At 37.8% G+C, this 27,867-nt stretch overlaps 2 protein-coding genes across 6 annotated transcripts in view; one reads left to right on the top strand and one right to left on the bottom strand.

Moving 5' to 3' along the window:
* The window catches only part of CMSS1 (cms1 ribosomal small subunit homolog), a 380,673-nt gene that overhangs the window by 235,198 nt on the left and 117,608 nt on the right, over positions 1-27,867 (bottom strand). The gene's annotated exons all lie outside the window — the stretch shown is intronic.
* FILIP1L (filamin A interacting protein 1 like) overlaps positions 1-27,867 on the top strand; it is a 300,285-nt gene that overhangs the window by 155,270 nt on the left and 117,148 nt on the right. For all 4 annotated transcript variants that reach the window (XM_064584418.1, XM_064587904.1, XM_045902741.3 and 1 more), the window contains exons 2-3: positions 24,564-24,816; positions 25,537-25,710. In XM_064584418.1, coding sequence (XP_064440488.1) covers positions 24,574-24,816; positions 25,537-25,710 — 417 coding nt within the window. In that variant the 5' untranslated portion in view covers positions 24,564-24,573. The remainder of the gene's footprint in view (positions 1-24,563; positions 24,817-25,536; positions 25,711-27,867) is intronic.

Raw genomic sequence — 27,867 nt, 5'->3', positions numbered from 1 at the left:
TTACACAGTCTTTTCTAGCACTGGAAGCTTAATAAACTGAGCATATAAATGACCCATTTCTAGTGGCTTCTGTTCCTGAATGACCAAGCCAACCAGGATCCACACAGATCCTGAATCGTATCTCCATCCCACCGCCCCCCAGATCCTGAATTCTTTAAACAGGTTCTAAGAGTTGGAAATTTCTGGGCTTGGGGGTAAAATCAGCCAGAAAATTCTTTTGTTTCCTGGACTGAACAAAATGACTGCTGAAGAACAGTTGATGAAAATATTCAAATTCCTCAATGTAATACCATAATTTTTTTTTTAAAAGATTTTGTTTATTTATTTGAGAGAGAATGAGATAGAGACAGAGAGCACATGAGAGGGGGGAGGGTCAGAGGGAGAAGCAGACTCCCTGCTGAGCAGGGAGCCTGATGCGGGACTTGATCCCAGGACTCCAGGATCATGACCTGAGCTGAAGGCAGTCGCTTAACCAACTGAGCCACTCAGGCGCCCCTGTAATACCATAATTTGTTCATTATAAAAATAATTTAGACATCTAGCTAAAGCTAAAAATAATTCCACTGAAATTGTCCTAGTTTGATTTAGGACACAAATTCTGTAATCAGAGACAACATCAGATCTCAAATAGGAACTGCTCCTTATTCCCCTTATTTATTTTTTTTTAAAGATTTTATTCATTTATTCTACAGAGACACAGCGAGAGAGGGGACACAAGCAGGGGGAGTGGGAGAGGGAGAAGCAGGCTTCCCGCTGAGCAAGGAGCCCGATCCCAGGACCCCGGGACCATGACCTGAGCTGAAGGCAGACGCTTAACGACTGAGCCACCCAGGTGCCCTCCTTATTCCCCTTATTAAATCAATGAAGAAATCACATCTACAGGAGACTGTGGTCTATGTAATACCCCAGCTCTCACAGCCTCTGGTGGTGTTTGTGCCACATCTACCTCTTCTATTTAATTTCTGTTTAACAGCTTCAGAGCTGAACCTATGTCCTATGCACAATTTACATATCCCTCTGGAATAAATAATGACCTCGTAAACAAATTTCATACAAAGGGGTGGGGAATTACTCTTTCTGATCAACTTATTCATAGGATCTCTCATAAATGTTTCATAACAACATCTAAGGCAGCGGTCAGCAAAATATGGCTATTTTGATTAATAAAGTTTTATTGGAACACAGTCATGGCCACTCATTTGTGCATTGCTCTATGGCTGTTTTCTGGCAAGACAGACTGAGTAGTAGTGACAGAAACTGAAGGGCGCACAAAGCTTAAAAAATGTACTGTCTGGCCCTTTCCAGAAAAAGTTTGCTGGCTTCTGACCTAAGGACACCTCTTGGACCAATTAGTCACTGAATATCATTTTATCCAACATTATATCCAGTATGTCCATTGCATGTCTAATATCCAACAGCTTTGTAAACATATGAACTCTGCTAGGTTAAGTCCATGTGAATTTTGCCATGGAGATTAGGCTAAAACAAAATCTGGCCATTTGATGATGAGACAAACTCAATGAATGATTGACTGATTCATTCATTCAATCAAAAGAATAATTACTATGTGCAAAGGATCAGAAATATAACAGTGAGCAAAGAGAGTATGTACTGCACTCATGGAATTAACAGTCCAGTGGAGGAGGCTGAAATTCTTTAGATAATACAGATGTATGTAAAATTGCTGCTGTAAGTGGTGTAAGAAAAAGGTCATGGTGCCACTAGAGTGTATAAATGGCATTATGGCTTAGTCAAAAAGGTCAGGGAAGACTTCTCAAGAAGTGTCTCTAGAGCTGAAGGTTGAGGGCTGAGCAGGAAGAGTTAGCCAAATAAAGAGCAGAGGAAAGAGGTGCAGGCAAAGAGCACAACATGGGCAAAGGTCCAGGGATAGGAGTGATAATGGCAGGTATATGCTACTAAAAGCAGGCCAGCATATTTAGAGCAGAAAGAGAGAAGAAGGGAGGGGTTTGAGGTGAAATTGTGAGCCAGACCAAGAGGGGCCTTGAAAGACCTATTAACAAGTTTTTAGTTATTTCAAGGGCAAAGTTAAACCTAGTAATCCCTGGGTGACAGTCTTTTCCCTCAGGCCACTATTATCTTCATGATCAGTTTTTTCTTTCTTTCCTTTTAAAATCCTGAGCCAAACAAGGCTTTATTCTGAATATTCACTTAAGCCTTCATCATTCTATTCAATGAGAAAAAAAAAAAAAGAAAAGAAAAAGAAAGGAAAACAAGATAATAAAGAATTTACTTGTACATCTTAAACTAATATAATAATTATATCTCAAAAAAAAACAACCCTGGGAAAAATAATAAAATAAAAAACAACAAAAAAAAGAATTTACGAAGTAACTTTTTGCGAATGAATTCAATACATATAAAGAGAATTATGTGGGTTGCTTCCAGCCCTCTTTCTGTCTGGAGAGGTGGATATCAGGGATCATGTTGGATAGGGATATTCATACAGCCATGGGCTGTTTCCTGCTGGGAACAGTAAATTTTTCAGCTTTAATTATACCATGTGATGAATAGCATTTTATAGCTGAAAGGCAAGGGAAGGTACCAGGGGAGACTAGTGAAAACAGGAGGTAATAAAGAGAAGTCAAAAAGTCCCAAGAACAAGACAGGTAAACCATGGCTCAGCCACTTAACTGTGTGACCTTGGGCAAGTTACTTAATTTTTTTGAGTTCTAGTTCTCCCATTTGTAAACATGAGAATAATCAGATGTCCATCAAAGAGTTGTCATGAGAATTCAGTAAGATGATGTTAAAGCTTCTAAAATTTAGTAAGAACTCTGATACTGTTTTCTTCCTTTCCAATAATATAGTCTATTTCTGATGTACATTATGAAACAGGGAAACCAGGGTAATCAGCAATAGAAGATATAGATAAGGAAGTAAAAGTAGAAAAAGTCTTATCTGCAATTATAGTAGGTGCCTCCTTGTTGGCTTATAGTGCTTTGTAAACTTCACTGACTTTCGTTCTCTAACCTAATGACTCAATGACTAAAACCTTAAAATGACCTTAACCCCAATCTTCCAAAGTAGGTAATAAAAATACGTAAGTCAAAGGTAGAGACATACCTTTGATTATGGAATAAAAAGTTATTCCAGACAATATTTAGTTTTAGTGACACATTCAAGAACATTTATAAATTAAAACAACAACAACAACAGAAGTCAGCATGACACCTCCCTCTCTTCCCAAGATGTGGGTGTATGGTGTACACCCAGCTGCTAAGTATGTCATTGGTAATCACTGTGATTGGTTTGGACGGTGAGATTAGCAATACCAAAGGAAGCAATTATTTCTACAGATGAAATCAGTCTCACTCTGATTCTCAGAACTCAGAAGAATTAAAAAGTAAAAATTATACTTTAGCTATAGAATGGCTTAAAGAACCACTACGAATGTATTGTGTAACTCTAATCATCTTTTAAATGTGTTATTATACCTTTTGATTAGGAAATACTAACTTAAGCACCATGTACTTCTTTGTACCTTTTAGTAAAACATATAGCTATGTTAGTGCTCCCAGAAAGAGCCCAAGGTTGCTATTGTTTATTTTTCCTTCTTTCAATGGATTAAAGGCACTGAGAATGAAGTGGCTTATTTAGGGTAGTATTAGAGGTAAAAATATAAAGTCATGGATTCCTGGCTTCCCCAAATGAAGAACCAAACTGTGCTATACAACTAAGCATTTAGAAAAAATTGAAGGATAAAAATCTAAAGGATATTTAAATAACTAAGCAAGAAGCCAGTAACCAATTATGGAAGGTCTTATTTAAAGTTATCTTATTAAAAACAAACAGAATAGTACTAATACATCAAAATAGAGTTTGGGGAAACAGCTTAAGGTTTCTTCATAGGCCTAACCTTAGCAGTTGTAGAACCAGGAGCTTACAATAGGAAAATTTTGTTTAGTTGTACCCTTAATGATAAATCACTCTGGTCATTTACTCAGTTTGGTGGAGGCAGGTGGCGGTGGGGGGCGGGGGGGGGGGTTCCTTGCTTCATATTTAGGAAATGTTCCTCCCAAGTCTTTGAAATTTACTCACCATAATTTATATTATCAGATGGCATTTACCTCATAACAGCATCCTGGGAAATAAAATGGCAAAAGAATTCGGGACACATCTTGAAAGAACTGGCCAAGTTAAGACCATACAGTTAAGAAAAATGAGCACTCATAGAGCAGATGTGTGCTTGTCAGGGAGGTTGTACAGAGAAGATGCCCCTCCCCAGTACCTGCTGGGAAGAGCCAGGCAAACCCATTTCCATGCTCCTCCAATTCTGAAGATGTTTTATGATTCTGAGACAGTTTCTAGGCCAATTTGGTCCTTCTCTGCACATCCTAAGCCATGTAACAATTTAACTTTTTGTACATTGCTTGGTAGCCATGTTTTACAGACAAAGTACTGTCTCTTGATAACAAAGGAATATTAACATGATTACATAGTCACTCTAGAGATTGGAAACAGAATGCTGTTGCCTTAAAAGGAAAAAATATTTCTTTTCTTACCATCACCAATGTCTATACAGCTTTGCTTTTACTTTTGTCTGAAATATATTCCCCAAGTCCAATTCTCATCTTTTGAATTAAAGTCTACACAATGAAGTAATCTGTAAATGTAATAGCAGTCTCTTCCATGAAGAGAAAAACATTTGTGAAAATAAATGTCCTTAAACTGTTAAAGATGAATTACTTGGATACATATTCCAATTTCAATTTCATTTCCAAATTCTCAACTTTCAGGGCTTGAAGAGATGGTACAATGGTCTACTCTTACAGTCTCTTATGATTTCTTTTTCTTTTTTAAAGATTTATTTCTTTCAGAGAGAGAGGCGGGGTGGCAGGGGGACGGGCAGAGGGAGAGGATAAGAGAGAGAATCTCGAGCAGATTCCTGGCTGAGTGTGGAGCCCAACTCGGGGTTTGATCTCATGACCCTGAGATCATGACCTGAGCCAAAATTGAGAGTTGGATGCTTAACTGACTGAGCCACCCCTCTTAGGATTTCTGTATTTATATTTTTTTACTTTCTTTTTTTTCCCAGTGTTATTGAGAAATAATTGACATACATGACTATATAAGTTTAAGGCATACAGCATGATGGCTTGATTTACATATACTATGAAAATTTTTACCTTTTAAAAAGTGTTCGAACATATTTTTCATATTTTTAATTTGGTAAAGGGGAAAGAATTTAGAGAGGAGATAGAATAGCAATTATGAACTGTGATTAAATCCTGCAGAGGCCAAAATCATGACTTTAAAACAACCAACAGATATTTTTCTGAGCCAAGGACAGTTCTCAGGGATTCCAGCCAGTTAAAGTCGAGGTAAGTGGTCAAAGTTCCTTGTTAGTTCTGGATCCCTTCTACATCCATTGGGCTCTAAGGTGAAAGTGAGGGGAGAAGGGAAGGAAGGACCTAGAAGATGATGATTAAATATTCAGTAATAGGAGAATGATTACATGAATAACAGCACCATCATACAATGAAGTACTATGCAGCTATTAGAAATTGTGGCATGGAAGAATAATGACGATGGATAATGTTCCCAAAACAGCATGCAAATTATAAAAGACACATAGAAAAGAAGAAAGCCTACAAGAAGCTATAGAGAAAGATGAAAAGTAGAAATCTCAGCATGGTTGGAGCAAGGATAAACTTTTTTAATCTTTATGCTTGCCTCCCTATTTTCAGTGCTTCACACATATGACATATTACTTAAATTTTTTTTATTTAAAAAAGGGAAATGTTGACAGGCAAGGGAGAAGAAAACAACAATAATAAAGCACTCATCGCAGAAGACAGGCAAGTGCTAGCACCTGTGCGACGAATGTGCTGTACTCCTCTGATGCAGAAAGTGCCTGCACTTGGCAATTTGGTGCTTTATATCATAGAGCCAGCAAACTTCTATTTAAAAACTACAGCCAATGTGCTGGAAGCAGCAGTCTCTACTGAAGATTAAAAAAAAAAAAATACTCTGGATGCAGGCCTCAGCATCTAGCCACCACGAAGGCAAACTATAATTGTTTCTCACCTGAAAGTAATTATGGTATGTATGGTAACTTGTACTAAAGAGAGTAGGGTGGATACATGAAGTCTCTTATGACACTAATTAAAAAAAAAATGCACCCTTTAATTTTTAAGATCTACAGTCTGTAAGGCCAAATGCCTTCAGCCCTCTCCTCAGCTGCAACTGCAACTAACAGGGAGTTCTGATCCAGACACGAAACCATGTGGATCAGGGAAATCATAGCACTGAAAGGCTCAATAACAAAAAGCCAGGAGCCTCACATTTAGCTGCTATAACAAAGACCTTTGAACACTGTTTATCCATCCTTTCCAGGATGAGAATTCCTTTTCCAACAAAAAGTTTCCTAATTCCCCATTCACAGTACTTGTAGCTTTTCCTACTGACAGACTGAAAAAAGATATAACCAAAAAAGCCTACAACAAATTCAGAAAATATTTAAATGACTTGTATGCCATCATCACAATAGTATCCACAGCTATTGTGGGAACACATTAATACAAATGCTTTTGGAATACAGATTGGAAGAACCCTTTGACAATTTTGAAAGCTCCCAGGGGTTCCAGGTTTACAGGTTGAGAACCATTACTGCAAAGCATATAATATATAATGAACCAAGACCATAATCTCAAGAACTTTATCTAAGGTTATCATTCGAAATACAACTATCACACACTTATAAAAGAAATACACAATTTCATGGTGAGGTGCTAAGCAGAAGAAATGAAAACAGCTACGAATGAGTCACATGCTGTGGGCACTGAAGTGTGTGTGGCACTTCTGAGCCTAGGGGTTTCTTCTGTTGGCTCTGTGACAGAGGTTTAACATGGCATAGAAGGTAGGGACATAAGAACCCTGATATAGAGGGGAAGGGGTTCTTTTCTAAAAAGTGTGGGATAAAGTCGCCTTCTCTTTCCTTATAAAGCCTTCCTGTGTCAACAGGCTGCCCGCCCCCAACTCCAGAGAAAACCGGGGTGGCCCCTAAATGCCAAAAGAATAATTGTCTGGGCTTTGCATGCTGAAATTGACTTGGCAAGCTCTCCACCTTGCAAAGAACACAAAGAGCTTAGTTTAGTCTGTGTGTAAATGCTTCACAGTCATTACCAAAACATCCAAAGCAACATGCTCAAGGGAGGGTAATGAAGCTTTGTTTCTCCCCCTTAGTTGTAAGCTTCTGACATCCATTTATTTACTTATAACTCCTAGCAGCAGCCAACCTCCTTGGTCAACATGCACTCTTGGCTGCCTTGGGCACTTTCTAACAAAGGGCTATATGGAACCACACATGGTGGGTAAAATCCCCAAGCTCAATCTATCCCAGTCCCATGGACTCTGGAGCATCTGAAGTCCAGATCTATTCAACAGAGCTGGAAAGGGGGCTTTGTACTAAATAAAGAGCACCTAAAAGCACTCTTTCATACAGATAATGGGCCGAGAGGCTTCAGAAAGGGCTTGGTTGACCCTTTTGTCAGAAGACATGAGGACAGCCCTGATGTCAGTTTGAAGAATCCTGAAAGCAGTTTGACCCAAACTTACAGGGTCTAGCAAAAGCCATACTACCCAGGGCAAGTATGGCTGCATGTGGTTTTCTTGATGCTTTCTGATGCTCCTTCATGCTTCTTGACTTAAGCAGACCTCCAGCCTCATTAACAACTTCTTTCCTACCACCTAGAATAAGTTGAGTAATGGAAAGCAGCAAAGGAACATGACCTTAATTCACACTGTGCCCTCATATCAGACCAAGTCCACACATTTTTCCTTTCTCCCTATGCTATGTTCTCCTCTCCTATCACCGTGTCATGATGCAGGTCTTTGGTGAAAGAGCACTGACCTTTTCGATTTTGCTGATGTAGTCAAAACTGTACCATGAATGCTGAGGAGATGTGTCTCCCATCTTTAAGCAGAGCATTATTGCAAATGAGAAAGAATTCAGGCAATAGAATGTAGGCTTACAAAGACTGGGTGGGCTCTGAAGCCAACTGGAATTCCTACTGTGTCACCAGTTCTGTGGTCTGAAGCGGACTGACTTAACCTCTTTAAACTCTCCCATAAAGCACAGATTAATAGTATATGCCTGATAGTGCTTGCAAAAAAGGGAATAATGAGTATAAAGTGCCTTAGCACAGTGCCTGGCCAGCAAGATAGTAAGTTTTGTGTTCCTACTATGTAATGCTGTGTTAAGAAACGATTTTAAAAGTCATGGTGGGTGGAAGAGGCATGCTAATGAGAACATGGGTAAGCATACCTTTTTGAATCAGTGCTCTTCATCATCTTGTGTGGAACAGTTATGGCCAGTTAGGACCAAGAAGCCAGACACTTTATGTTAAGCCCCTCCAAACTGCCAGGATCGTAATTCCCTGTGGCCTCTCTGCTAAATAACAGGCACCAGTTCCTGGCCAAATCCAGTTTCTTCAGCTTGCCACTCTCCATCTTGGCAAGGCACAAAATTACTCACTCTCTGAGAATACCAGTTTAGCACAGACTAAAAGAACTACCCCTGTTCAGCAAGGTAAGGCTGAGTAATATACTCTCCTCATGATGCTAAAATCCATTAGTTATTTCTTTTCTCATCACAAGAGGGAAGGCATGCCTAATGAACCAAGAGATAAAATTGTATCATTATATCTCCACCAGGTGAGTTTTACATTCCTGTCATATGCCAGGCACTGGGCATAGTACTTCACACACACGATCTTGAATCTTCCCAACAATGCTGCAAGACAGAGTCCTAAAGAAATGAAGTAACTTGCATCGAACTGGACAGCATGTGGTAACGGAGGCAGTGCTTTAACTCAGCCTGGCTGGCCCCAAAGACTGTTCCTTCTCCTGCCATACACCATCCTATTTCCTACTTCTTTGCTTATATTGGGATTCTAAAACACAACCAGAAGTTCTAGGACACCAAAGATTTGATATGTAACTAGAGTAGATGGAATACTAAAAACAAAACAAAAGTCCTAAGTTATAAATTCAAACATGTCATTTTGTCAAAGGTTTTCCTTTATAAAGCTTATTCTGAAAGAGTGTCATGGCTGACATAGTCTGGAAATGCCTTCAAAACCCTTTCAAAGGCCACATACAAAAGCCAACCCCATTATTTTAAGGTCACAATCGGTTCTTTGACCAAAAACAGTTATTAGGTGACCCAAACTCTAACTTGATTCACTAGATTTGGTTTCAAAAATTTTTCCCCATTGTCAGAAGTCAAATTCAGTTTTAATGGACCAGAATTTGCCATGGCTGAGGGATATTCCAAAATAAAAAACTACAAAAGTGGAGTTCCAAAACTGTTCTGACCAGTGTCAATGCTATTAAAATGAGGTCACAGCAACTTTCTCCTCTTTGAAATAATTTTTGCTTGGCTCCTGGGATATAGCTTTTCGGCTTCTCTGTTTCTGCCTGACACACAATCCTTGATGTCTTCTTTCTATCTCCACCTTGCACTCTTTTTTTTTTCTTTCTAAAAAGGACCATTTCTTAAAATGTTTATGCATCCAATACTATGTGTCCCTGGTGCTTTCTTTTTAAATCTTTTATTATGAACATTTCCAAATATACAACAAGTAGGAAAAAATATATAATAAAGCCCATGCACCCATCCCCCATCTTCAACAATCTATAATCAACAATTATACCTTGTCATATTTACTTTACCTTACCCCCTGCTTTTATTTTTCCTGGAGTACTTAAAAGTAAAGCCCAGGATATCATGTCATTTCACACTCAGATACTTCATTAGGTATCTGGAAAAATAAAAAAGACATTCTCTCATATAAACACAATGCCATCAACACATGTAATAAAATTTACAATAACTTCTTAACACCATCTCTTAACATCATCTAATACATAGTCCACATTCAAATTTCCTTGGTCGTCTTTTTTCATACCCCAGGGATAATCACATCAACTACTATTAAGGTAACCTTCTATTGCCTTGTTAATGACTTTCAAGGTTAGTCTCACTCATCCTTGTCTCTCTTCTGAAAAAAGGTTCCAAAATGTGAAAGCAGTGTGACCGAATAAATTAGTTTCTTCTTCCAAAAAAAATTTTTTACCTTATCATTATACATTGAAAATATTTCCCCATATTATTAAATACTCTTTGAAAACTTGACTTTTGCTGGCAGCCTAAATGGCCAGTACTGTATATCCCATGGATTTATTTAATTATTCTCTATTATTTGTTGGATATTTGGTTGTTTCATCTTCATTATTATGAACAGCCTTGTGGTAAACAGCCTTACATGTGTCCATGGTTCACCTTTCTATCCTCACCTTTCACCAAAGAACACCTCCTTATAAAGCTTATTCTGAAAGAGTGTCATAGCTCCTTGGCTTCAGCCATAAGGATGATTTGATATTCACCACATACTGTGTTTTTCATCTAACTTCAATCTGTACATATGATTTGGACACTCTTATACTCCAAGGCCCAACTTCCCTCTGAGGTGCTTACACTGAATCCCTTTGGCAGAGTAGTCATTTCCTCTCAAATGCTCCCCAAACACTTTGTCCACTGAACATGATTTATACTATTTATTGGTATTTTGTATTTAATCTTGAACCTATATTTTTACCACACTAAGTTGTGAGCTTCTCAAAACTTCAGTTTTTTTAATCTGTAAAACAATGAGAATAATACTAACTCCATGTGTCTGAATTTTTAAAAAGAGATAAAGAATAGAAAGTATGAATCATATCATTTGGCAGAGAACTGGAGTTTTACAAAAGTCAGTTTCTTTCTTTTCCTCTAGTAAGAGAAATTATAAATGTGTCAGACTACACTTATATGCCTGGGAGGCAAGGAGTTAAACCTTCTCTCAATTACAGGAAGATAAACTGAGCACAGGGAAATGCTGGGAAAGGGGAAGTAAAATCACTACAAGGTTGAGTACAGCCCAGGGACTTTACCAGTTGGAACATTTTCTCTAGAACAATCTCTCTATTCTAGTCACAGGTCCTTATAAAAAAGAATAGAAAGGAGAAAGTCATGTTAAAATCTGTAGATGTGAACTCTTGATTTCTGAACCTCTTGTCCACCTCTGAGCTCTTTATTATGCTGGGTTGGTCTAGCCAAGAGAAGGCCTAAAGGCATTCTCAGGCCTATAGTCACCTAGTGGGTAAAGAAGAGGTTGAGAAAAATAAAATTTGTGGGAGACTCTGGGTACTCTCAAAGATGCATATATATCTTTTAGGATTCATACCTTCCGAGAGCTGGAAGAAACAGGAGTTGGTTTCCAAAAATGCACTGTTGCTGCGGAAACATCAACAGAGCTATAGGCCAGATCAGGATTCTGGTGCGGGCTCTAGGCATGACCATGGGCACATCAATTAACCTCCCTGGGCCTCAGCTGCAGAATAAAGGGATCTGACAAAACTGGTTCCAAGAGCCAAAGGGACAAAAATTCAAAGAGAATAGAAAGGTTAAATGACTGGCTCAATATCACTGTGCTTCTAAGAAAAACCAGAGAGCAGAGTTGGAAAAAATATGAAAAGTGATGTAGTTTGAAAACTGTTAAAAGAATCATGATTTTCAAGAGCTCTGACCTAGTACTGTGAGTGTGGCATTTAGAAATGTATTTAAAGCTAATTTGGACTATATTTAAATAATTTTCTTTTTCTGTTCATTCTACAAAGATCTGGAAAACATTCCCAGCCCTGTGTCAACCTTAAATGAGAAAAGAATCTTTAAAGAGCCACTGATTTGTAATGGAAAATTTGGATAAATCAACTATTTATACTCTGAGATTTTTATATTTCTTTTTGTCCTTTCTTCAGAACACACAGCTAAGAAAAGCCATGATGTAAGTCTGCTCTATTAGACCTCATTGGCAGGCTGTTTATTCTGCATCTACAGTGTAGCAGCTTCTCTGACTACAGCACTTAGTGAACAAGCAACCAAAGAACACGCTTACAACAACAACAAAAAGTGTGAGCTTTGATTAATCTAGCATGAGCCTGGACAGAAAGAGGTGTCAGAACACCTAAGTTTTCATCATCTTTGGCCCAAGGTTTATTAGCCAAAGTTATTTAAGCTTTCTGAATCTCATATTCCTTATACTGCAAAACAGGACAATTACCTATCTACTGATGTATCAAGCAATGTAATCATGAAAGTATTATTATAAGCACTCACCTGATAAGCTAAACTGGAATAAGTCTTTATTAAATGTTTACTATCAAATTTCTGATCTACACTTAAAATTCAAATTGAAACCCAACATCAGAAGAACTACTGAGATCTTCCCTAAATATATACACTCACCAATTCACTGCTTTAGTTGTGTTTAATATCTGGGAAATTATGCCCAACTACTCCATGTATTTCTTTAAGAAACAACCTGGCCTAACGAAGAGTAGGTAGGTATAATGGGGTGTAATCAAAATGTGTGTGTGAGACCGTGTGTTGGGTGACAGAGACTAGATAACTTGGTGTGAGAAGTCATTGAAGAAGCTGAGAATGTTTCATTTGGAAAAAATAGAGCCCTTCCCACTGAAGGACTAATGGTGTGGCACAAGGAATAGCCTTGTTTGATTTAGCTCTGGAGGTAGAAGCAGGATAAATGCATGAAGTTCCTGGGAATTGGATTTCAGCTCACAAAGGAAGTACTTTCTGACACTTAGAGCCGCATAACAACTGAGCAGGTGATAACAGAAAACACTGATTGCTGGGTACTGTGGGGGATGGATGAGATGACTACTACACTGCCTTCTAAACCTTCTATTTGATTCTTTTCTTTCTTTGATTTTGACTTTCTATGAGGACACAGAATTGCTGGGAATATGGGCCTGAATCACCACCCCCCCAACTTCCATTCCCCTCTCTGAAGTCTTGACCATGCTCTCTCTACAAGAAAAAATACCATTAAGGAAATGTTTCAATGATTTTTACTGAAGATAGAAGAAAAAAAAATAAAGGGGCCGAAGCTAAATTAGGTTATCTGTTTCTCAATGTGTCTTTTTTTAGCCATTAGATAGCTTTATTGCAGTTGGCTGAATTTAGTGTCTTCAAATGTGGGTGGCTAGGGCAATAAAAGGAAAGAAATTTTTATTTTTTATTTTAAGAGAAACCAAATAAAATACTCAACAAGATTTTTTTCCCTAATGTGGCCATGCTAGCACAACCTGGCTGTTTTTGCAACCGGGCACTATTAACATCTATTTATAGCCAGTATTTTCATAGATGAATCACATTTACCATGAGGCAGTTAATATTAAGGGCTCAACCAGCTCTGCTGAGAACCCCATAATCTTACTACATCTCTTTCCATTCTCCTTTGAGGGAACTAAGTTATAGCTGAATAGTTCCATGTAGAAAGATGGGAAAATCCAAGTGGAAATGTAAAGCTAGCAGACAGCATATTCCCTAAATTCAGCAAAGTATGGGATGTTAAACACATTCAAATTTTAGGCCTTGGATCACTGCCAGCTCTGTCCCTTGGAGATGAGCATGCAACAATTAGCACAGACTTGTTCTGCATTATGTAGCCATCTTGTCATTAGAATAATTCTCCCCCCAAATTTCCTACTGAACTGAATTTAAATGACACTGCTTATAGCAAATGTCACATACACAAAATCAGAACTAATGATTGTTAAATGTGCTGTCAAATAAAAAGAAGGCATATAGCGGATCCTCAGTTCGTTTTATGTGTGTATGTGGGGAGGTGGGGGTAAGGAGGCCTAAGGTCAGGGTATATACAATCAAACATTTTCAAAATTCAGTGACATTAACTGGAGATTTCTGGTAAGTCTTGAGGATCTAGAGTCACTTCTCTACACAGTGTGTGCACATACACACACACTCTCTGAATTTTGTATAGGCACCAGCACTACCTTGATACTGATAGTCATGTCTTTGATATCTATGAGAGTCTCCACCCTTAATTTACCTTTACCAAGCCTTTTCTTTCTTTTTTTTTTTTTTTAAGATTTTATTTATTTATTTGACAGAGAGAGACACAGCAAACACAAGCAGAGGGGAGCAGGAGAGGGAGAAACAGGCTTCCCACTGAGCAGGGAGCCAGACGTGGGGTTCAATCCCAGGACTCTGGGATCATGACGTGAGCCGAAGGCAGATGCTTAATGACTGAGCCACCCAGGCCCCCTCACCAAGCCTTTTCTTAACAGCATTTACTTTAGGTTAAAACTCTTTAAGATTAAATAAGATAATACAAAGCCGTTAAAACAGCACTTAGCCTGTGATAAGAGGTCTATACCTATAAGCTACTTCTTATTAGTTTCTCAATACAGGCATACCTCAGAGATATTGCAGGTTCAGTTCCAGACCACCCCAATAAAGGGAATATTGCAATAAAGTGAGTCAAATAAATTTTTTGGTGTTCTAGTTTATATAAAATTAGGTTTACGTCTATTGTGTAGTAGCATTGTCTAAAAAAACAATGCATATACCTTAATTAAAAAATATTTTATTTATTGCTAAAAAAGGCTAACCATCATCTGAGCTTTCAGCGAGTTATAGTATTTTTGCTGGTGGAAAGTCTTGCCTCAGTGTTGATGGCTGCTAACTGACCAGGATGGTTTCTGAAGGCTGGGATTACTGTGGCAATTTCTTAAAATAAGACAACAATGAAGTATGCCACATCAATGGACTTTTCCTTTTATGAAGGATTTCTCTCTAGCAAGTGATGTGGTTTGACAGCATTTTACCCACAGAATTTCTTTCAAAATTGGAGTCAATCCTCTCAAACCCTGCCACTGCTTTATCAACTAAGTTTATGAAATATTCTAAGTCCTTTGTTGTCATTTCATCAATCTTCACAGCATCTTCACCAGGAGTAGATTTTATCTCCAGAAACCACTATCCATAAGAAGCAACTCGTCAGCAGTTAAAGTTTTATCATGAGCTTGCAGCAATTCAGTCACATCTTCAGGCTCCACTTCTAATTCTACTTGCTATTTCCACCACATCTGCAGTTGCTTCCTCTACCAAAGTCTCGAACCTCTCAAAGTCATGAGGGTTGTAATTGACGTCTTCCAAACTCTTATTAATGTTGATACCTTTTTCTCATCAATCACGAATGTTCTTGATGGTGTTTAATACGGTGAATCCTTTCCAGAAAGTTTTCAATGTACTTTGCCCATACTCATCAGTGGAATCACTAAATAGAGCAGCTATAGCCTTATAAAATCTCTCTCTTAAATAATAAGACTTGAAAGTCAAAATTACTCCTTGATGAGGGGCACCTGGGTGGCTCAGTTGGTTAAGCGTCTGACTCTTGATTTGGCCCCGGCCATGAACTTAGGGTCCTGGGATAGAGCCCCACCCTGGGTTCCCCACTCATCAGGGAGTCTGCTTCTCTCCCTTTCCCTCTGCCCCTCCCCTGCTCGCAGTTTCTCTAAAATAAATAAATCTTAAAAAAAAAAATTACTCCTTGATCCATGGGCTGCAGAATGGATGCTGTGTTGGCAGGCATGAAAACAACAATCATCTCATTGCACACCTCCATCAGAGCTCTTGGGTGACCAGGTGCAGTGTCAATGAACAGTCATATTTTGAAAGGAATCTCTTTTTGTAAGCGGTAGGTCTCAACAGTGGGCTTAAAATATTCAGTAAACCATGTTGGCAACAGATGTACTATCATCCGGGCTTTCTTACTCCATTTATAGCATAATTCTTAAGGGCCCTAGGAATTTTTGGAATGGTAGATAAGCATTGGTTTCAACTTAAAGTCACCAGCTGCAGTACCTTAACAAGAGAATTGGCTTGTCCTTTGAAGTTTTAAAGCCAGGCATCGATTTCTCTTCCCTAGCTATGAAGGTCCTAGAGATGGCACCTTCTTCCAATAGAAGGCTGTTTCATCTCCACTGAAAATCTGTTGTTTAGTGTAGCCACCTTCATTAGTGATCTGAGCTAGATGTTCTGGACAACTTGCTGCTTCACCTGGTACTTTTATGTTATGGAGATGACCTCTTTCCTTAACTCTCATGAACCTACATCTGCTAGCTTCCAACTTTTCTTCTGCAGCTTCCTTATCTCTCTGTCTTTATAGAATTAAAACAAGTTAGGGCCTTGTTCTGGGTTAGGTTTTAACTCACGGGAAGGTTGTGGCTGGCGTGATCTTCTAACTAGACCACTAAAACTTTCTCCATATCGGCAATATGGCTGTTTGGCTTTCTTATCAATTCATGTGTTCACTGGAGTGGCACTTTAAATTTCCTTCTGGAACTTTTCTTTTGTATTCACAACTTGACTAACTGTTTGGCACAGTGGTCTAGTTTTCAGCCTTTCAGCTTGCAACATGCCTTCCTCACTAAGCTCAATCATTCTACAGAGATACATGCAACACTTCCTTTCACTTGAACACTTAGAGAGGCCACTATAGGGTTACTAATTGGATTAATTTCAATATTGTGCCTCAGAGAATAGGGAGACCTGAGGACAGGGAGACAGAGAAAAGTCACAGCACACACAACATACACTGACTGAGTTAATAATCTTAAATGGGTGTGGTTAGTGCTGCCCCCAAATAATTACAATACTAACATCAACGATCACTGACCACAGACCACCATAATAATATAATAGTAATGAAAAGGCCTGAAACATTGCAAAAATTACCAAAATGTGACCATGAGACATAAAGGGAGTAAATGCTATTGGAAAATGGTGCCACTAGACCTTCTCGACAGAGGTGCCACAAACCTTCAACTTGTAAAAAGTGCAGTTATCTGTGAAGCACAATAAATGAAGTGCAATAAAACGAGGTACACCTGATACTGTTTTTCTAACTTTCTAGCCAGATGAATCATCTTTACAATGAAGAAGTTCCTACTCAGATCCAACCAGCTCTGCTGAGGATTGCATGATTCAATCATTCAGTGAATCCCTGCTGATGTCCCCATCTGTTGGGCACTAGGGATACAGACATAAACAGGGGGCCTTTGCTCGCAAAGCATGAATAATAAATCTCTTATACCAGGTACCATTACTTCCATTTTATATTTGAAGGCTCAGGGAGGTTTAGTAACCACGTGTGGTCTAAGGCCATAGAGCTAACATATTGGAGCTGTGATTTAAGCCCAGATCTATGTAATTCCACAAACCCATATTCCTTCTATTATGCTATGCCTATGCCACACCCAGGTATAAAAATAAGCTAGAACAAATTACCTAGCGCAATACCTGTAGTTCATAAATGTTTGTGAATAACTTGATGTTGAACTAGGGTTTTTCTTTTACTATGTATGTCTTCTTATAAGATCCTAAATAGAGAGAGTATAGTAATTTGCTGGACACTTTGGATCCAGTCTGCCCAAGTTAGGATGTGCTACTTTCTAGCAGTATGAGCTTCAGCAAATTACTTAACAGCTATAAGCCTCAGTCTTCTCCTCTGCAAAATGAAGATGAATAACAGTTTTGTGAAGACTAAATGAGTTAATCAAAGGAAAGCATTTAGAACAGGCCTATATTTGGTAAGTACTGAATACATGTAAGCTACTGCTATTACTATTATTTTCCTCCTTAAGTTGGAGTTTTGATCAGCTAATTCAGTATCACAGTAAGTGATCAAGACCAAAACCAATTTCTTTTACTGAGGCTTTTTCAGGTTCCTTTATACAAATAAAATATCCTCTTCTCCAACATTCAAACAGGAAAATAAACAGGTACATGGAGACTAAATTATGTCTAAACAGCACCCAATTATGTATAATAAGCAATTTTTGATATATAAAATTAGTAAAGAATGATTAAGAAAATTTAATTTTTATAATAAGGAGTTGGCTAGAAGTTTGTGTGTATTGGAGGCTGAATAGGCCACTATTTACATTTGGCTGTTTCCTTAAGTAAATAGCTGCAAATTCTTTACTTGTCCTTCTCCTGCATGGACACATCCTTACCAAAGATCCACCATGATTTCAACCAGCTTAAACCCAAGAAAAACTGACCGAGGTCACCACATAGGAAAACAAAACAGAATCTGCTTCTCAGGGCCAAGTGAACTATATTTGTATCCATAGATACAAGACAACAGAGAATCACATAATTCTAAAATAGGAAGCCCCAGGACCTCAGAGATCATCTAGTCTCAAGCCTGAATCCTGCTGTCAGGGAACCTGTTAGGGGATGAGGAACACAATAGAAGTGAAAGGAAAGAACCCCTGGTCCTTGTTCCATCCTAAATGACCTCTTAGGGCCAACCTAGCCCAATATCATCATTTTATAATGACAACCCAGAGCCCGGCTAATTAAAAGCAGAGCTGAGATCAGAAGCCAGGTTTCCTGAATTCCCATCTATCACTCTCTTAGACTCCTGAGGGCTGCCATTCTATGGCTATTATAGTCACAGATAATGCATTGGGCTATGTTAAACTGACAACTAAGCAGGATTTCTCTTTCCAAAACCATCAGACGTTATGTTACTGCTAGCACTGTATGAAAAGAGCAAGGCATCGTTATTTGGTATAAACAAAAGCAACTTTACAATCCTTTTTCTTGGGGCGGGTGGGTAACCTGAAAATCCCAAACCATGGTTGTTATTACAAAACTTTTCTTTTCCTCAGTACACACCCCTGGGCCAAGCACAGATGCATTAAAAATTTGCCAAGAGAAACAATGAAGTCACTGATAATACAAAGCATGAAGTATCATGAAATTCATGTCTTTGTTTTCTTCCCCTCCATACTTAATTACTTCTCATTACTGATCATTTTGTGGTTGTTGGCACAAGGGCAAGGAAACTCCACCATTGTAAACATGCGGAGACATATAACACCTCAGTAGACCAGAAGTCTGCACACGATGGATCTGTTCACAAATCCAATGTGCATGCCATTAAGAATGTTGATGCCACCAACCCCAGCCCCAAAGGGATTAGCAGTCTTTGAAAAACTCTAATCACTTTAAAAAAGAATAAACGAAGTATCAAAATATTTCAGGTCATTCCTTTCTATCACTTATAAATATCATCATTGCCAAAGCACTTGTGGTTTCCTGGAAGATTTCACCTTAAAAGTGAGGCAAGGGAAGCTGGGATGTATACAGAGTTTCATTCAAGTTTTCTGCAGCAGCTCAGCCTGACTTTAACTCAAAGGTACTTATGAGAAATGCTTATTAAACTACTCTCCTAAATAGAAGCTTACATTATCTTGGAATTCTGGAAGGCACATCTTGGATAAAATTAATCCAGAGGAATCCTTATTGATTAGCAGCAGATTACAAGTTGATTCTTATCAATAGGCTACTGGTGGGGCACCTGGGTGGCTCAGTAGGTTAAGTGTCTGACTTTGGCTCAGGGCACGATCTCAGGGTCCTGGGATTAAGCGCTGGGGTCCCTGCTCAGCGGGGAGTCTGCTTGTCTTTCTCCCTCTACCCCCCTCCCCCCGCCCCGCTCATGCTCGCTTTCTGTCTCAAATAAAATTTTAAAGAAAAGGGCTATTTTTCCACACACGAATATGTAGGTAAGAGAAAGCACAGGAATACATCACAGAAATCATTAAAACCTCCCCACAAAACCTTATGCATCCAAGAAACTAAAGGACTAAAGAACCAGATATATTTTACCCCTTTTAAACTAGACATTTAGGAGCACCTGAGTAGCTCAGGGGGTTAAGTGTCTGACTCTTGATCTCAGCTCAGGTCTTGATCTCAGGGTTGTGAGTTCAAGCCCTGTGTTGGGCTCCATGCTGGGTGTGGAGCCTACTTAAAAACAACAACAACAATGAAACAAAAAACTGGACATTTATTCAATTTTCACAAAAATCTGAATCTGTAAGTGTTGTAGACCTACAGTTTTTAAAAGAATGGCTGTAGTTAACTCTTCCCAACCCTTTTATTCCTCTGCAATGTGACCTTGCAGCTCCAACCATCAAGAGATGAAATCTCTGACTCTACTTCTTGAATTGGGGTTGGCCTTGTGATGTTCTCTTGACAATAAAAATGAGGCCTTAAAATTTCAGCTCTCGTACTCTTGGAATGCTGCCCTGAGACCACCATGTGGGGAAGCCTTGTCTAGCCTTGAGAGGTTGAGAGCCCATGCGGAGCAGAGATAAGATGATCCAGCTGAGGTCTACTGGCCCAACTAGCTGACAGAAATGTGAATAAGCCCATCTTAGACCATCTAGGCCCAGTTGAGCTGCAAGATGACGTAAGCTGCAGAACGAACCACAGAATTTTGAACTGTTATTGTTTAGCCACTACCTAAGTTTTGGGGTAGGCCACAAAGTAGAAGAAGAAACCAGTCACCTTGTTGAATAACCATTATGTATGAAGCATCAGGTCAGATACCCCATGGAAGACCTAAATGGAGATTAATAATATTGGACAGAAGACATGGGTGGTCCTGTCCTTCATGTGTGAATACATCTATAAATAAAGTGGCACTTAATATTTATCTGTTTTATCAATTTTTTTAGTATATGTGCTGTTGAAGCTAGCACAATAGTTATCAATTTTAAATATATCTAGTCTACGTTAATAACCTGCCATTATTCCTACAGGTCAGAGCAAGCCTCTTCCTGGAATGCTCAAGACAATCCAATGGGGTAGGAAAAAATAACTAGATATATTATTTTTAATTAATATTTTTCATTTTCATTTTTGAATGTTTTCATATCATATATCATATACATGTTTTAATAAGGTATATAGTATATATTAATATGCTAGTATATAAACATTATTTATATATACATAAATATACATATAATGGGGTTTTCCACAGTCATATCTCCCACAGATCCTCAACCTTCCATCCCTACACAAAAAGTATACTTCTCTATGCTTTGCTTTTCTCAAATAAATGAATTCTTCCTCAGCTATCTAGGGAAGAATCTGTGATAACTACTATCACAGATCATTGTTTTTCTGTACTGTAATTACTTAGCAAGCATGTTTATAAGCATGTTTCAGATAGGGTGTCTATATTCATTCCAGACAAGGTGTCTGTAACTGTTTGTCTTTGGCAGTACAGCCTAATGGCATTATGGCATGATTTTTAGAGTACAGGTTCTGGAGCCAGGTTGCCTGGATTCAAATCCCAGTTCTGCCAGTTATTAGCTGTGCAAACTTAAAAAAACAATTCTCAGCTGAAAATTATTATTGGGATTATTTCCTTAAGAATTGTCTTTTAACTATAATCTCTTTCTTGGTGGAAATCATCAGACCTGGTTTACTGCATATCCACATGAAGCATTTAGAGTTCTGTGGATTTCTATAAGATGAAGATCCACAAATCCATCTCATCTAAATATACTATTGATAGCCTGTGCTAGAAGAAAGGCACACTGGCAAGAATTATTATATACCATAGGGGAAAGGGGTCAAAGAGATCACCTCCCTATCTCCCTCACTTCACAACTAGGGACACTGGGCTCACAGAGGGTCAATGTTTTAACTAAGTCCCACAGCTGATTTGTGATTGAATTCTTTTCATTTGACTTCTGTCTACTTCAGTGCACTTCTCATAACCCCAGTTTTAGGAACTATTTCTATAAACCTTTCGAGTAAAAGTGTATCATTTATATTAAGGGAAGTAAGGAAGCCACAACATAAATAACCAACTTAGTACATGACACATAGTGGACTTTCAATAAATGCTTGTTGAAGTATGGGTGGAGGGATGAATAAAGCCTAGCTGGCTGGCTCAGAAGTCCTCAAGGTTTCTAAACTATTCTGACACTCAGGGATCTCAAGTGGTACCAGCAAACTGGGGCTGTTGAGAATCACTTCGCTCTCTTTCTCTCTTTTAAAGATTTATTTATCTGAGAGAGAAAGTGAAGACTTGAGTTGGGGGAGGGGCCGTGGGCAAGGGAGAGAGTGAATCCTCAAACAGATTCCCCACTAAGCATGGAGCCTGACATGGGGCTTGATCCCACTACCCTCACGGCCTGAGTCGAAATCAAGAGTTGGATGCCTGACTGAGCCACCCAGGTGCCCCTAGTGAGAATCACTTCTTAAACAGAGTACTCAGCAAAGACACAAAGCTCTTCTTTCAATCCTTTTTTTTTTCCTTCTCTCTTCATACCTCACATCTTATTAGATGAAAGAGATAATCAAATATACTTGCTAATTTTTTCCCTAACTATAAACGTAGTATAGACTCACTGTACAATTTTTGGGAAAAAAAATAAAGTTAATAATAGTATTAATAAAAGACAATGTTTATTTAGAGTGCTAATTTGATACCAGGCATGTTGCAAACACTTGACATGTGTTGACATGTAATCCTCACAGCAACTTTAGATTACAAATATTCTACTACTATCACGCCCATTTTACAGATGAGAAAAAAGGTATTAAGTAACTTGCCCAAAGTTTTACAGCCAATAAATAATGGAGTACAGATTTGACTTAGGCAGTATGGTCCTAGAGTCCATGGTCTTCACACTCTTTTACACTGCCACTGATCAAGTTTTGGTTTCTAATGCAAATTATAAGAAAAGAAAAACTAATTTAAAAAGTGATAAATTTGACTAAATTAAAATTTAAAATTCTATACCATAAAATACAATAAGTAAAGTGAAAATACAAGCTACACACCAGAAAAGACAATAGCAAAACATATAATCAACAAAATGGTAATTGTATACAATATGTAATGAATTTCTACAAATCTGCAAGAGACAACCAATACAAAAGAAAAATGAGCAAAGATCATGAACAAGCAATTTATGAAGAAACCCAAATGGCCTTTCAACACAAAAAAGGATGCCCATCTCACTAAAAATTATAGGATGCAAATTGAAAAGACAGATACCATTTCATTTACCAAAATGGGAAAAACTATAAATTTAATAATAGAAGTGTTGATGAAGATATGGAGCAATGAGAACTCTAATACTCTGCTGTCAATTGATATTCCACTTAGAGGAGTAATAATCCCTAGTAATGTTGAGAGAACACATACTCCGCAGCCTTAAAATCCCACTCCTATGTCCTAAAGAATATTCCCAGAGAAATGCATGTACCCAGGAAAAAAATGTGATGTTCATTGCAGCATTTCTTCTAATACTGAAGAAAAATGTAAACTATTTAAACATCCATTGATAGTAAAATGGAATAAGGAAGAATCTATCTAGAAAATACAGAATGAAAAAGCATGTTTCAGCAATATACAATGTGTTATTTACATAAGGTTTGAAAATATGCAGAGCAATACTATATATTGTTTAGTAATATATATACACACATTCAAAAAAAGTATAAAACATGTATGGGAATATACATACCAAATTCAAGATGGTTACTTTTGGGGTGGGAAGTGTAGAGAATAGGTTAAGGAAGAGATAAATATGGAGCTTCACCTGTATCTATAATACTTTACATTAAAAAATTATTTTCTAATGTATATAGGAAATTAAGATTTTATGAATTTGTGTGGTAGCATCTAGTGATTCATTATACTTCCCACACTTTTCTGTATGCTTTAGTTTTACAGATCTTTAAAGAAATACTATTTTTTAATATATATATATTTATTTATTTTTAAGTAATCTCTATACCCAATGTGGGGCTTGAACTCACAACCCCAAGATCAAGAGTCACATATTCCACTGACTGAGCCAGCCAAGTGCCCCAGAAATATTATTTTTTAAAAGAAATATTATTATAGAATGTATGGGGAAAAAAGAAATATTATTATAACCTAAAAGCAAGGCACTAAGATGATAAAAGTTTCAAGATTTTAGAAGTAAAATTAATAATCTGTACATCATTGAAGTAGACTATAAACTCAATTGATACTTGTCATTTCATTAAAAATCTCAAAAGTGGGACAATTTTTCTTACTATTATAAATTAATTTGGATAATTATATAATCAGATGTGAGCTAATGTATACCTCAAATATGAATTTATTTTAATTGTTTCCATAATGGCCAACTACTATAGGCAGAATTGTCCCTATTTTGGAGATGAGTGTCCTAACTATAAATCCTTGACGTGTCCAAGGATAGATCTGGAATTTTAGCAGAATATCAGGGATACAGCCAGGGACCAAGCCTTCATTCCTTTAATATTAGACTTTGTTGTCAAAACTAAGTAACCCAAGGTATTTTCTAGCAGTAATTCTGATGCTTCTATTTTAAAGCACTAAAAACTAAGAAATTTCTAAAAAATTTTTTAAACTTCCAAAGGAAATACTATAATGTGAATCTGCAGAAAGTTAGAACAATTAGCAAATTTACCATTTTACAATTATGTTAAGTACATCTTAACTCAAGTAAACACTTAGGCTGTGGTCGGAGGTATGACCTGGATCCCTGACATGAAATACTTGGTGGATGAAGTTCAAATATAGTCTGTTTACCCATGGATATAAGTGACCTTAATCAAAGCAGAACACCTTTTTTTAAAATGTTGATTTTAAAAACATAAGTGTAAATAAAACTGTGATTTATGAATCTACTAGGGGTGTTCTCTGCTGTAGACTTCAGAGAGATCGAGTCTTTGGCTGCAGCAAATACAGCAAGAGTGCAGACCTGTTAAAGCAGTAATAGGTGCCCTTATTAAAACTCCACTTCCATTAAGAGGTACAAATTGTTTTCCTTCTTTCCAGGCTTTAAAGAATGCGTTCCAGAAGCAGTGACACAGAGGGCTCAGCCCAAAAGCAATTTCCAAGACATAGTAAAGACCATGGTTTCCAAGGGCCTGCGGACATGAAGCAGAGACAGCAAGACAAAGACCCCACCAGTGAGTCAGATGCAATTGTTCCCTGTCCTAAGTCACACGGTGGTATCAGTCACCATGGAGAAGACCTCTCAAGAGATGACCTATTATTTCTTCTGAGCATTCTGGAAGGAGAATTGCAGGTCAGCTGGCTTAGAATTATCCCCATGTTCAAAGAGAAGGCTTCTTGTGAATTTGGTGTGTATGCTGCCATGGAAATAGATTATCTATGGTTCATACCTGTATGTACATCAAAGAAAGTACACATATACAGAATTCCCTTCTGCCAACTGAAAGGGCAATTAATCATATCTGAAAGGGCTGTCATTATGATATGCAATTGGCATGCACCATGTGAAAGATCACATCCTCTGCCCAGGCTGCTCATGAGCTTCAATGCCCAGGCATGTATGAGTAACAATGACTTCTAGATTGGCTTAAATAATAAGAAGCACTTTTATACCCCATGTAAATTGGCTCCTAGACTTGCCTTAGCATTATTAACCTATATAAAAACCTAAAAACAGCTACTATACATATAGGAGAGTCTTATTTCCTACCCCCCAAAATTCAAATGTCAATCCATTTAAGGGTATCATGTTATCTACTTGTCAAACAATTAAAAATGTGGGGTCCCCCCAATGTTGTATAGTGATAACGTTTAAAACATTAATAATGTGTAATTAGATTTTAAGAAGGATGAAGGGACATAATTTTACTGCCTTTTGTAAAAGGTGCTATAAAGAAATAGGATTTGTTTATATTAGAAATAGAAGAAAAAAAGCACTCAACTCTCAAGAAATCAGTTTCAGAGACTGCTGGTAGATAAAGCAAGCTTTCTGAAATGGCTTTTGTTCCTACAGGCTCGAGATGAAGTCATAGGCATTTTAAAAGCTGAAAAAATGGACTTGGCTTTGCTGGAAGCTCAGTATGGGTTTGTCACTCCAAAAAAGGTGTTAGAGGCTCTCCAGCGAGATGCTTTTCAAGCAAAATCTGCCCCTTGGCAGGAGGACATCTATGAAAAACCAATGAATGAGGTATGTATCACATCAGGGGTGTGCACCTGGAAGGTGGAAAAGTTCACTAGCCAGCCAAGCACTAGGCCTGGAAGGTGAGCATGACATATAACTTTTTTTTTTTTAATTTACAGTTTTATGTTCTCACACATTTAAAATCTACCCAAGGTAGATAAATACTACATATTCTATAGGAAAGAATAGGAGAACAAATCACAGATGGGATGTTTCCACTAGGTTTGTTTCTTGACATCAGACTGAAAGCTGACAAATACAAGAGATTTTTTCTCTCTCTCTCTCACACACACACAGAGACACAGACACCCAGACACACACACGTGGTGCGTGCACACACACACACATACGCACACAAGGGACAGCACATATGGGGACTTGAAGGCTATACAGGCTATAATAAAAAACAAAGCTCAAGCATAGAGGTTAATTTCTTTGAAAACACTGAGGTATTATGTCATAGAAATTTTGAGCATGAATGGAAATGATCTGAAGAACTGTCCAAGAAATGGAGTTTTAGGAAACACATATTTTTAGATGAGTGCTATCCTCTTTTTAATGTTTAATTAATTAAAATCCTCTTTTTAAAGTTTAATGACAGCCAAGATCTTTCCCCCATCAAGTGTGCCCAGCAATGACAATAGCAAAGATGCAAAGTCTCAACATGGCCACCATTGCACAAAGATGCCATACTGCTTGCTCTTTTACTTGCTGACATTTCTACAACTCTTTGGCATCCTTATTTTATTCTTCTATTTTCCTCTGAGACCTCAATGGAAAATTTCATAATTTTTCATTTTTATAAAAAGGAAACAACTAGGAGCATGAGTTAAGGCTGGAGAGAGTGAAAGCCAGTTTTGGACAAATTTTGCCCACATGAGCTCTGGCAACCTACCTCAGGGCTGACCTCTAATGTCCTTGCTATTCTCGTCTTGGGTGTCTCATGAGAGAAGACTACTGTCTTGCCAAACTGTGAAGGAGTTTGGTCATATGGATCTGCTTCTCTGAGGGGTAAGGATGAGACCACCCAAAGTCTGTTGACTTGCACTTTAATCCAAATTTTAGAAAGAGGAGCTGAAGCTGCATTCAAGTCAATAGTATTAAAACTGTATCCTGGCTCCCAACATAGTGACTGTGAAACAGCATTAGGCACAAATTCCCCAACTCATATAAGTGCAAATGCAAACTGATGATCACTGAATATATCCTGACAAAACTCCACAAATGGCACAACCTCTCAACACCTCAATGTGAAATGAACAGAATGATTCCAAACTTAAGCTAAAATCACTAGGAAAGTTTTAGTTTAGTTTTAGTTTCACAATAATTCTATTGCACACATGCAAAATTGGAAATACCCTAACTCTCTACAAATGTTTGTCCCTGAAAGTTACCCATAATTTAGCCCTTTATAAATCCAACCTTATTTGATTACTCTTTTATTTTTAATTATTTAATTTATTCAAATATTGTATAACTTAAAGAAACATGAGTGAAAAATAAAGTTTTTTTTTTAAGATTTTATTTATTTATTTGTCAGAGAGAGAGAAAGCACAAGCAGAGAGAGAAGCAGGCTCCCCACTGAGCAGGTAACCGTATGTGAGACTTGATCCCAGGACTCTGGGATCATGACCTGAGCCGAAGGCAGACGTTTAACGACTGAGCCACCCAGGTGCCCCAACTTACTCATTTCTTAACTGGAAGCCTATATCTCCCATTCCTCCTGGCCCATATATTTGCCCATCCCCTACCATCCTTCCCTCTGGCCACCATCACTTCATTCTCTGTATTTATAGATTTGATTATGCTTTTTGTTTACTCATTTGCTTTGTTTTTAAGATTTCATATATGAGTGAAATCATATGGTATTTGTCTCAGTCTGACTTATTTCCCTTAGCAAAATATCCTCTGGGTCTATCCATGTTGTTGCAAATGACCAAAAAAAAAAAAAAAATCTTATCCCTTTTTATGACTGCATAATATTCTATTGTAGATTTTTATATATATATATATATATATATATATATATACACCACATCTTCTTTATCCATTCATCTATCAATGGATACTTAGGCTGCTTTCATATCTTGGTATAAATAATAGTAAATAATGCTGCAATAATCCTTTTGAACTAGTGCATATATCCTTTTTAACTGGTATTTT

Source organism: Mirounga angustirostris, unplaced genomic scaffold (genome assembly GCF_029215605.1).
Source record: "Mirounga angustirostris isolate CCGP_5_RB_7025 unplaced genomic scaffold, mMirAng1.0.hap1 SCAF_1, whole genome shotgun sequence".
Classification (NCBI taxonomy): Eukaryota; Metazoa; Chordata; class Mammalia; order Carnivora; family Phocidae; genus Mirounga; species Mirounga angustirostris.
This window is presented reverse-complemented; position numbering and strand designations above follow the sequence as displayed.